The 12,281-nt window shown below is 47.2% G+C and overlaps 1 protein-coding gene across 1 annotated transcript in view; it reads right to left on the bottom strand.

Annotated features, from left to right (window-relative positions):
- pcsk6 (proprotein convertase subtilisin/kexin type 6) overlaps positions 1-12,281 on the bottom strand; it is a 70,644-nt gene that overhangs the window by 26,737 nt on the left and 31,626 nt on the right. Inside the window, exons 9-12 of the mRNA XM_084436554.1 lie at positions 9,879-9,979; positions 6,943-7,046; positions 6,231-6,348; positions 1-159 (exon numbers count right to left, since the gene is read on the bottom strand). The exon at positions 1-159 is cut by the window's left edge and continues 30 nt beyond it. Of these exons, the coding sequence (XP_084292680.1) occupies positions 1-159; positions 6,231-6,348; positions 6,943-7,046; positions 9,879-9,979 (482 nt within the window). The remainder of the gene's footprint in view (positions 160-6,230; positions 6,349-6,942; positions 7,047-9,878; positions 9,980-12,281) is intronic.

The raw sequence follows: 12,281 nt of genomic DNA, 5'->3' as shown, positions 1-12,281 counted from the left end.
GAGGGGGAGACCAGGCTGATCTCCAGGTCGCCCCGGCGCTGGTGGGAGATGAGGACGCGGACCACCACGTGCTCCAGGTAGACCACATGCTGCTCGCGCTGCTCGGAGCACCCCGACGACCTGACGGTGCTGTTCAGGCTCTGGTCTGCACGGATGTACCTGGACACAGAGACAGACGGGGACAGAGACAGAGACACAGACGGGGACAGAGACAGAGACACAGACGGGGACAGAGACACAGACGGGGATGGACACAGAGACAGAGACAGGGATAGGGACAGGGATAGACAGAGAGAGGACAGAGACAGGGACAGAGAAAGACAGAGACAAGGATAGAGACAGACAGACAGACAGAGACAGGGACAAGGATAGAGAAAGACAGAGACAGACAGAGAGAGGACAGAGACAGAAAGAGAGAGGACAGAGACAGGGACAGAGAGACAGGGACAGAGAGAGAGAGAGGGTTAGAAAGAAACAGGTACAGAAAGACAGAGACAGGGTCAGAGAGAGACAGGGACACGGATAGAGACAGACAGAGAGAGGACAGAAACAGACAGGGACAGAGAGAGAGACAGAGACAGGGACAGAGAGGACAGAGACAGGGACAGAAAGAAAGACAGGGACAGGGTCAGACAGAGGATAAGGACAAAGACGGAGACAGACAGAAACAAGCACAGAGACAGGGACAAAATGGGTGTGGAGGAAATCAGCCCTGGTATGTAGCATGATATCAGAATGCAGAGGCAAGAGGCCGTGACCCCCTGCTGTTCTCCGCCTGATGAAGGTCAAAGGTCACGGTGTGCGTGAGTTGTTTGATAGAGAATGAAAAGGAGGATATTAATTTTTAACAGATGCCATATAAGGCTTCCCTTCCACTTAACCACAAACAACTGCTACAGTATCTGGTAAAGCCGCTGCTCATGTGAGATGGAATGACTCAGATTTGGAGACACAGAAGCCTCGGCCGTTCCAAAACACGCCCCCTCCGACCTCACAGCACCCCCAGGGACAGGCTAGCGCTGGGCACGGCTTTACATGACCGGGCTCACACACACACACACACACACACGCACACACACACACGCACACACACACACACGGGGTAGATGTGTTCACACACACACATACACACACACACACCACCGCCACCTCAACACACACACACCACTGCAAATCACACACACACACACACACACACCACCGCCACCCCAACACACACACACATGTACACTCACACACACACCACCGCCACCTCAACACACACACACACACTCACACACACACCACCGCCACCACAACACACACACACACACACACACACACACACACACACACACAAACACACACACTCACACACACACACTGTAAAGTGATATTAGCAGCGGGTCATCTGAGAGCTGCATTGATCTCATTCAGACTCTGGCAGGATATTTTCCAGCGGTCCACAGAGCCGGAGTGATCAGCATATCCAATCCATTCACTCCCACTCCTCCAGGCTAACGAAAATATAACCCAAGCCTGCCAGGCACACACTGTGCTGTGTGCGTGTGTGTGTGTGTGTGTGTGCATGCGTGTGCATGCGTGTGTGTGTGTGTGCGTGTGTGTGTGTGCCTCCCAATAATCAATGACATTGAGCAGAGCCTCACGTGGAACAGATTCGGTGTGATTCGCTGAGCGTGTGTGTGAGCGTGTGTGTTAGGCGTCTCTGACAGGCAGTCAGGCGTTTCTGAACGTGTGTGTTAGGCGTCTCTGACAGGCAGTCGGGTGTTCAGCTACCTGACGGGCATCCTGCATAAGCCCTCATTTACCTAAAACCCAAGCGGCTCTCTCAACGCTGCCGCGCCTCCCGTCCCAAAAACGGATTACATTAGGTAAATGGTCTTGACTCAAAATCCCTCTGTCAGTCAAAAAAAAAACACTGCATAATTGTGGATTCAAGCTGATCATGTGTGGTCACACATACAATTAAACTCAATTCAATGGCCTTTATTTATACTCGAAGGCCACTGAGGTTGCCCTCATTTTCAGTGACGATGAGTACGCACAGAATACCATATTCAGAACCCAATAGAAACCAGAACGTCCTTTTGGACTCATGGACAAGGCTGGCCTGGAGAGGGGGGGTTATGATGAGAAGGGTAGGGGTCGATTTGGAACTGGGCAGTTTGACCTCTGATCCTCACGCCTGAGGCAAAGCTTGACATAAAACCCAGCGTGGAACACAGAGAAGTAACTCTGCCAAACAAACAGACTGAGAAAGACTATGATTTGTTGTGACAAGCAGATACAGTATGAGACACACTGGTCAGACACTCGCCTCCCTGGTGGACATGGGAAAGCAGATACAGTATGAGACACTGGTCAGACACTCGTCTCCCTGGTGGACATGGGAAAGCAGATACAGTATGAGCCACTGGTCAGACACTCGCCTCCCTGGTGGACATGGGAAAGCAGATACAGTATGAGACACTGGTCAGACACTCGTCTCCCTGGTGGACATGGGAAAGCAGCCCACACAGAGAATATAGGAATCATAGCAGTTATACGATTTATGTTCATAAATCGCTTCTAATTAATAAGTTGCTAATTCAATTGATCATCAGCTCCTTCAAGAATGAGGGACAACACGCAGAGTGACAAGTCTTGAGTAACGATCCCCATCTTTCTTGAGATTTGTTAAACCTGTCACTTTATCACTTTACTACTTTTTACTCGATTGTATATTGTAGGTATACATATTTATACATTCTATATTCTATGCATGCTGTTTGTATACATTTTTGCTCTTCTATGTATATTCTTAACTCTGATCTATCCCTTCTCCCTGGGGATTATTCAAGCTCATCTTACTTTATCTAATCTTACCTTTTTGAATGACTACAGCAGCACAGAAGCATCCATCTTTGTTTTGCTATTGACTGGAATATGAGCTGCTGCAGTTCATCTTTGATAGCAAACATGCAGAAAAGGAGCACTATTTATGAGTTTAATCTCATGACCATGCAGTCTAACCCAATGGGAGCTGTGCCATACTGGAGACACAGTCTCAGTGGGATGTTTCCTCTGGTCACATGAAGCCAGCAGAGCAACACAGACCCTGGCGCCAAAACAACAACATTTCTGTATGTTTCTCTGCATCAGCTTCATATTTCTACAAGGACAATAAAGGAGTTTTAAATGAGTCTTTGTGTGATGAGCATTTTGGAGCAGTAAGCTCTAAATATACTCATTTTATTACATGTACTTTAGATTGCTATTCTTCCACTTTGCCTTCTGCACTAGATTATGCTCTTACTCACTTGTTTTAGAAAGAAGATGCACTTGTGAGTTCTGGCAAGAAGTAGTACATTGGCTTTTCCTACGTTAAATGCATTATTGTTAGTCGCTTTGGATAGCGTCTGCTAAATGACTGTAATGTAATGTGATTTAAATAAAAACAGTATTTGTCTCTGTATTGGACTCTGTGTGCTTCCCTGGAAGCCCAGTGTGGTTTTGTCTTTCATGGGGAACACATGGGTGCTGAGTACCGAGCTGAGTCACTGTCCAGTGGTCTGGAAGCTTGAGCCCAACCAAAAAGGTCCAGGCTGACAGCCCTGTGGTGCCTCTCCAAAGCAGCGTCTTTCTGTAGCTGACGGATGATGAGACAGCCTGGCCTGTTGTAAAGAGAGACAGCCCTAGTGGTCTGAGATACACAAAGCTATCGGCACAGTTTATAGAGGACCAACGCAGCGAAGATGGAACTATCACCCCAGACAACAAAATGAAACTGGACAGGTTTATCACATCCGCCAACCGGATCCGCCTCCGCTGATTTTCATAACGGAACAATACCGGCGCAAATCTGATCGACAGATCCGTATCGGATTTGGCCCATAACTGGCCCAGCTCTGTCATATAGATTTTATATCCGGCCAGAATCTGGCGCAGATCCACACAGACTGTACCGTCTTCTTTACTGCTGAATGAAGTTGGCATGACCGTTAAAATTTTACATTTGAAAATGTGAGTGGGCGGTGGGGGCTGATTGCTAAGCGGGTCTGCCAGAGCGTGGGGCGGACCAGGGGCGGATGTGATTCCTATGCGGGTCTGCCGGGCTGTGGGCGGATTGGCTGGCCACACTCCCAACGTTAAATCACCCAACCATCCCTGGTCACCTTCTTAAAACACAGAGCACCCTCGCCTGTCACCACCACTCTCTGAATTGTCACAATAGTGCCCTCTAAAACCTGCAGTCAACTTTTCCTCAACATTCCTCTGTGACAGAGAGGGTCACACAATTCCATGAGTCCTATTCCAAAAATCTTAAGATCATCTGTAGTATATTAATTTGCAGTATATCTAGTAAGGAACCGCAGTGTTTCCACACAGCTGAGGTTATAAAGAAACAGAACACAGCTCGGCTCCTCTTCGCGCCCATAAAACGCGTCCCTCAGTTTGAAGCCGTATAAGAAAATCCCACACAGTCCATTACAAAGTCATTATCTGCAGAGCTGTCAAAGGGGTCGTCCACTTCTAGGACACGGAGATGGAAATACACCGTCTCCATTTCCCAGTCTTCATTTCGCTCTCTTATGGCACCATAAAAGCCAACAACGTCTGAGAGGAAGCCAAAACATTAACTGCAAAATGACTCTGTATCTGTCCATGACGTCTGACTGGCTTTTTGGCAGACTTTGCCAGTTCCAGTTATCTGGGTGATTTGGAATTGAATTTCCACGGAGTGGCGTAAATAAACAACTGTGATTTTATTTCTCTCAAGTGCTGATCATCATCGGCCCAGCTGGAGAGAGACCATCTCTGCTCTGAAACACTGGAGCTGAAAATGAAAAAGAAAAACCAGCTGAGTCCGTACGCTCGACAAGAGCAGTAGTGATAGGCACCCGAGCGGTGGTTTTCATGGTGAAACCTTCAACCCATTGAGACTTTCTGGACCATCCATATAATTCTACCCTTGGTTACGAGACCAGCTCCAGCACACTTGTCTACTCATGCAGGTCAACTTTGATCACAACGTTTCAGTCCAACAACCTTTTTTAGGGGAACTTTACAAACATGGTGGCGGGTGCAGCTGTATATGGGTAGGTCGACCCGTGTGGACCAATTGGGTCACACTCAAAGGTGAAAGTTGAAAGCAATTGAGACCACACAACTTCTAAACCCATATACACAGGTTACTGGCACACTGGGGCGACAACGTAATTTGGAGAAGATCAAAAGGACAAGGCAAGGCAAAATGCAAAATACAACAATAAATCAACAATGCACATTAAATCAGTTGAATGTACAAGATGGCTATGTAGGCCAACACAATAAATAGGCAGACTGAGACATCAATATCAACGTTGGTAACAAAAATACAATTTTGATGTCAAGACATTTGCATGTGAGTGGATTTCAAAGCATGAATCCTTTAGCCAGAATCCCCTAACCACACAGACCTCCCTCCGTCTGAGGAGAATAATGGATCAAAGCTACAGATGAAAGATGAGTTCATCAGGCTTTAATGGCTCTGTTTTTATTTTGCAATCTCCGGCGGCTGTATACAGTATGCTTATGAAAGGCCCAGGGCCACAGCTCCTCTGCTCTATGAAGCCAGGGCCGCTCGTCCTATAAAAGATACGAGCTTATGATACTTAGACATGCTCCAATTACTTACAATGGCCTCTTGATGAAAATGAATGACTCTAATTACAGGGGATTATCGTCAGATTCTGTTTTTGAATATTAGAGTAGAATTCCTTGCAAATACATCACTAAACTGGCTGTTATGAGAGAGAGGATAAAATGCCTGAGGGGTTCAATGTGAGGGAGGGAGTTTATGAACTCTGTGATTGATTATAATACAGTGCACTTCATCAAGGTTCAATCTGCACCCGCCTCAACAAAAGAGGATGAATGATAGGGTGAATACTAAGGACGAGTTTCATTTGCATCGTGACATGATATGCAGAAATCACTGCGCTTGATGAATGAACAAGGCTCTAAAGCGTAGATGTCTAAAATGTCAGAGATTAGATTGATTTATACAGAGACGTAGGGATTGAGACTTGCAGAATTCCACAAAGTCTCAAAGGTGCTAGTAGAGCTCAACTGGAGCATGCTGGGAAACTGTGTGGCTCTCCGGAACCATTATAGAGGCCACCTTTAAACATGACCGCTCTCAATATGAGACCGTGCGCATCACTTCCTGGTCATGTGACCTCAGCTTGCAGGACGCCCCGCCCCCTCACCTGGGTCGCCGGTCGTATATCCTGCTGCAGGTGTGCTGGGGAGGAACGCTCCGCCACTTCTTAGCCTCCACCACCATCGCCTCAGCGTCCACCAGCCCGAAGCCGTACAGATGACTGACTGAGGGGACAGAGAGGGACAAAAACATGACAAAAACATGTCATCTAAAAAGGAAAATCTGCTCTGAAGTCACTATGATCCACGGTGGTCTGTGGATGCTCCACAATAGGCTGAGGTTTTATTCAGGCTTGATGTCGTTAAGATCCCTGAGGGACTGTAGTGAAATGGTCGTACCTCTCCTCTCTCCTTACCTGGAAGGGAAGGCCTGAGCCTGTGGCTAAGTGAGTAGGAGCCAGAGCTCGTTAAGAGACACAATCACTGTGCCCCAGGGTGCCGTGCGAGTCAGACGCTGGCAATTCATTTAAATTCAAAACCCATAAAAGCTTTAATGTTGACGCAGTATCCCTGGAGAGAGTAATAGTATCATATGAGCCATGAGACATGAAGATCCAGCACAATAGGGACTTTCATTCAGTGCTCCAGGCGCAACTGACTGGAAATGTACTAAACATGTCATTCATGTCATTCATGGATTTCCCCTGCGCTTGGTTAGCCCCCATGTCAGGTCCAGTCCATTCTTATCAGATGTCCAGTGTGCAGCCACAACATCCCAAACCACTGAGTATTTCATATCTGTAGTGGAACGTATGGTACCTCTGTGTCCGGCTGCGTTGTTCTTCCAGTCGTTGGCTTTCAGATGGACAGGTCTGGAGGTTCTGACCAGCAGGTGCTGCACATCCCTCCATGTGATCAGAGGACTGGGGGACACAGGAAACACTACGGACGTCACAACATTACTGAGGCGGTGTCTCGGGCGCCACCCGAGCCTTCTCCTATTAACCGTTCTTTATGGTGATCAAAAGGTGGGCTTGAGTTCACATCCCCCCAATCTACCACATATTCAACTATGAAATGTAACCCCATACAAGCACGCTCACATCCCTCACTTTCTCACAGAATGTCAAGTAGCCATTTATGCTTCATTTGAAATATTTGAGATATGCTTCTGTGAATGTTGGTAGGCTACACCTGAAATCACTAGGCAGAGAAAAAGCGCCTCAAAGATTCAGGGACTTTATAACCTACATAACACAGGAATGTTGTGTTTTAAAATTCTATTGAGCCAAATAAAATATAGGGACAATCCATAATATAAATCCAATCTGTGAACAACAACAACATTTTCTTATGTAAAGGGTCAATTTGATGACATGGCTTTTCTGGCTGTCTGTACCCCACCACTATATATTATAGGATACAGACAGATATTAGGCAAATTGATGAATCCAATGAGACCTGCTAGACCCATAGTAAGGTACACAGGTGTAATTGATTAAATTAGTTAAGGACCTCTTCTATTGAGCGTGTCACAGCCCACTCGTGCTTCGTGTATAGGCCTTCATCATGGCTGCTTTACAACACATCCTCGTATTGAACCAAAGGAACCAACGGTGACACGTCTGCGTAGCCATTTGGTTCATGTTAATCATTTCATAAGGACCAACTTCAGTCCTCTGGAGGTCCTCTCAGACAGGGCCATCCTCTCCAAATACAGTTCTGAAAGGTTGGTCTCCTCAGTCAGCAGTCAGGTAGGAAATGTTGAAATGTCTATCAACATTTCCATGTCTATCAATCTATTTCCTACCTGACAGGATGCGCTACCCAATGAATTGAACACTCGTAGGGAAAACAGCTCCTTCGCTAAGGTATACCTTAAAGGACAATGCTCGTTTTTGACAACCTGGACCTTATTTACGACATATTATAAGACGTTTGACTCACCGAGATCACTTTGGTGTAGTTCGGAGGCATGTAGAAGAAATTTAAAATCCAGCGCGAGCCAGTATATCCACCAGTATATACTGGCTCGCGCTGGATTTTAAATTTCTTCTACATGCCTCCGAACTACACCAAAGTGATCTCGGTGAGTCAAACGTCTTATAATATGTCGTAAATAAGGTCCAGGTTGTCAAAAACGAGCATTGTCCTTTAAGAACCTTCGTAGAGCGCTAAGGTACATCGTAACTGGGAAACTCAGCCCAGAGCTGTTCACACTTCTGACAGTCAGGTAATGGATGGGAACAATAGCTTGCATACTTTGTTAACTAAAACTGTTGTTTGTTATATTGAGTGGGTTCTTCAATACTTCAATTTTTGTAAAATGAAAAGGAAAACAGTTAAAAAATATATTTTTTTAATATTTTTTTTTTAACAATTCTAAATGTTATATTGACCACTAGCACAAAACACCAGACTGTGCCACATATACTGTACGACACAGATCGATTTGCTGTAAATCACATTTCCACCTTTCAGTACAGTACCACTCTTTGGTAGTACTTTATTTACTTAATTAGTCTACACAAAGAAAGCCAAGTAAACAAAATACTCTGTTGGAGTCTCAGGCGAGTGCTGTGAGCTAAGTGGCCCAGTATCCATATAATTACTCACAGTTACGTTTTATTACCCCTGAGAAGGGCTTTGAGTTTCAAAAACTCTAGGAGGGATATTAAATAGGCTACAGCCAGAAAATAGAAAGGGACACAGTTATCCTCGGGACTAATAAGAACAGTTTCTCTCTCTCTCTCTCTCTCTCTCTCTCTCTCTTGTCACAGTCACTTTTAAAATAGATGATCTTGGGAAGCACAGCTAAGTCGCTAGTGGTGAAGAATTGAGTTTGAACATAGCTACCTGGCAAGTCATGTTTCACTACTAGAGGCTTCACATGTGGGTCTGCGTCATCGTGCTCTCAAACAGTAATGAGGTTTTCACAGTCAAACAGTAGTTGGCCTACAGTAGAGGGTGGCAGATACTGGGTAAAATCCAAACATCACCTCAAACACAAATCTCTCCTCGTAAAAGATCTCCCAAAAAGGTGATTTACCACATACAGTAAAACCCAACTCTGTTTAGACTCAATAATCTGCACGGGATCGAGATGTGAGCCTCTCGGCAAACTACCCAGATGACAGACAGATGTTAGGGTCAACAGACAGACATTAGGGTCAACAGACAGACGTTAGGGTCAACAGACAGACGTTAGGGTCAACAGACAGATGTTAGGGTCAACACACGGACGTTAGGGTCAACAGAGAGACGTTAGGGTCAACAGACAGACGTTAGGGTCAACAGACAGAGGTTAGGGTCAACAGACAGACATTAGCGTCAACAGACAGACGTTAGGGTCAACACACGGACGTTAGGGTCAACAGACGGACGTTAGGGTCAACAGACAGAGGTTAGGGTCAACAGACAGACGTTAGGGTCAACAGACAGACATTAGCGTCAACAGACAGACGTTAGGGTCAACAGACAGACGTTAGTCAATAGACGGACGTTAGGGTCAACAGACGGACGTTAGTCAACAGACGGACGTTAGGGTCAACAGACGGACGTTAGGGTCAACAGACGGACGATAGGGTCAACAGACGGACGTTAGGGTCAACACACGGACGTTAGGGTCAACAGACGGACGTTAGAGTCAACAGACGGACGTTAGGGTCAACAGACAGACGTTAGAGTCAACAGACGGACAGAGAGACAGATGACAGGTAGGGGAGGGTTAAACAGACAGGGGACAGGCTACTGACTTGGCCTCCAGGGCGAGGGCGATGACTCCGGCCACCATGGGAGCAGACACCGAGGTTCCTGTGTGACCGTCAGTACAGCGGTGCCTCAGGTCAGTGGTGACCTGCAAGATAAAACTGGGCTTAGGTGGGCATCATTCAGAAATCATTTCATTCTGAGCACTTCATTTGATTTATTTTATCCAGTAAAATGATAGAAATGGTTAATCAAAATTTTTTTTAAACGGTTGGATAAAATGTGTGATATATGTACTGTTATTGGAGTCATCATCCAAATCTATAAGTTTTGTTAACCAGCTGGGTGGAGTAATCCTGAACATCTTCAGCCTGAGCCTGAGCCTGGAAAGGCCTCCAGAGTCATGGAAGACATCCTGCCTGGTCCCAGTGCCCAGGAAGGGGCACGCCAGTGTCTTCAACCACACAGAGCAGTAGGGTCACTGACCAGTGACCCTCACTTCTCACGGCATGAAGACCCTGGAGACGCTTGTTCAGGCTCATCTCAGATCCCTGGTGAAGACACACCTGGCCACCAGGCTCACATAGGAGTGGACGATGCCATCATCTACCTGCTACACAGGGCTTGCTCCCATCTGGACAAGTCAAGTCAAGTGGACAAGGCTGGCAGCACTGTGAGGATCATGTTATTTGATTTATTCGGTGCCTCCAACACCATACAGCTCTTACCTCTGGGAGACAAGCTACAGACACTGTAAGTGGTGACCTGGACCATGGACTGCTTGGCTGGCAGACGACCACAATATGTGAGAGCTGTGAGTCAGAGCGGTTGGTCAGCAACATAGGCGTCCCCCAAGGGACTGTCCTGGGCCCCTTCCTGTTCACATTCTCCACATTGGACATCAGATACAACTTGGAGACATGCTATATGCCGAGGTTCTCAGATGACTCTGCTATTGTTGGATGTGTAAGAGGTAGACAAGAGGGGGAAAACTGAGACTTAGGGCGCTTTCACACCTAAAGGTCGAGACCAAGGTTGGATTTTGCACCTTAGGCATGTTTACACAATCTACTGTAGATATTCTAAGGAATCTATCTATACTCCTGTATATTTTAATGGACTTGTATGCATGTTTTGTTAGTCTTGATTATACTGTTTGCATATGGCTGCTGAAATCGTGTAATTTCCCCCAGGGATCAATAAAGTACCTACAGTACTACCTCCCTACATATAAATGATGTCCGATGACCTGGAGACCTGACCTGGAAGACAAGGAGAAGAGGCTATTTTTATGGCCAGTACAGAGCCACCAACTGTTCAGGCTGAGTATAGAGCCGTGGCTTGTTGAAGAACATGACATATGGGGGAGGAGGGGGGCAGAGGGCAACTTGCCATGTGGTAACCCCTCCACCCGCCCCCCTCACTCCCAGAACCAGACCCAGACCGCCACCGTGTTCTACACTGGGGAGCAGGTTCTGCCACACTCGCTAAATATTATGCTTTGGCAGATGTAAAACTAACCAGGACACCCACAGAGCTGGACCACAGGGATACGTATGAACACAGTGCTGAGCTGCAGGCTGTTCAGACAAGACAGGGATGGGGCAGGGTTGGCCCGTGCCTCCCCACCTGTCTGTCTGCCTGCCTGCCTCCCCACCTGTCTGTCTGCCTGCCTCCTAACCTGTCTGCCTGCCTGCCTCCTAACCTGTCTGTCTGCCTGCCTCCTAACCTGTCTGCCTGCCTCCCTACCTGTCTGTCTGCCTGCCTCCCTACCTGTCTGTCTGCCTGCCTCCCTACCTGTCTGCCTGCCTCCCTACCTGTCTGCCTGCCTCTTAACCTGTCTGCCTGCCTGCCTCCCTACCTGTCTGCCTGCCTCTTAACCTGTCTGTCTGCCTGCCTCCTAACCTGTCTGCCTGCCTGCCTGCCTCCCTACCTGTCTGTCTGCCTGCCTCCCTACCTGTCTGCCTGCCTCTTAACCTGTCTGCCTGCCTGCCTCCTAACCTGTCTGCCTGCCTGCCTCCTTACCTGTCTGTCTGCCTGCCTGTCTGTCTCAAACGTGAGATAACTATCCTGTCATCTTTTTTTCCCCCTGTCCTCTCATCTCTGCTTCTCTAACCTCCTCTCCACGCTACGTGAGAAAGACGCCACAGTCGCCGAGTAAACACGGCCTTCGTGATCTTAGGCCCGTTTCTTCCCTCAGACGCACAAACACTACACACACAAACAGACAACCAGCGGAGTGCCATGTCTGGGTCGTGGTGGAGGGAACACACCTCACCTTGTCTGTCTCTTTTACCCTCCATCTGACAGCTACAAAAATAAATCATTGCCGAAAACGAAAATGTACCAAAACAATTTCTATAGCCTGAACAACACCTCCTACGTTACCAGCATCCATCATTACAACCCCCAGACATGGAGCGCATCTCATCTGTTACGCTTCCCTGCCT

The sequence above is a fragment of the Borostomias antarcticus genome (assembly GCF_949987555.1).
Source record: "Borostomias antarcticus genome assembly, chromosome: 4".
Classification (NCBI taxonomy): Eukaryota; Metazoa; Chordata; class Actinopteri; order Stomiiformes; family Stomiidae; genus Borostomias; species Borostomias antarcticus.
The sequence above is the reverse complement of the archived record's forward strand: the minus strand, read 5'-3'. Positions and strand labels throughout refer to the sequence as shown.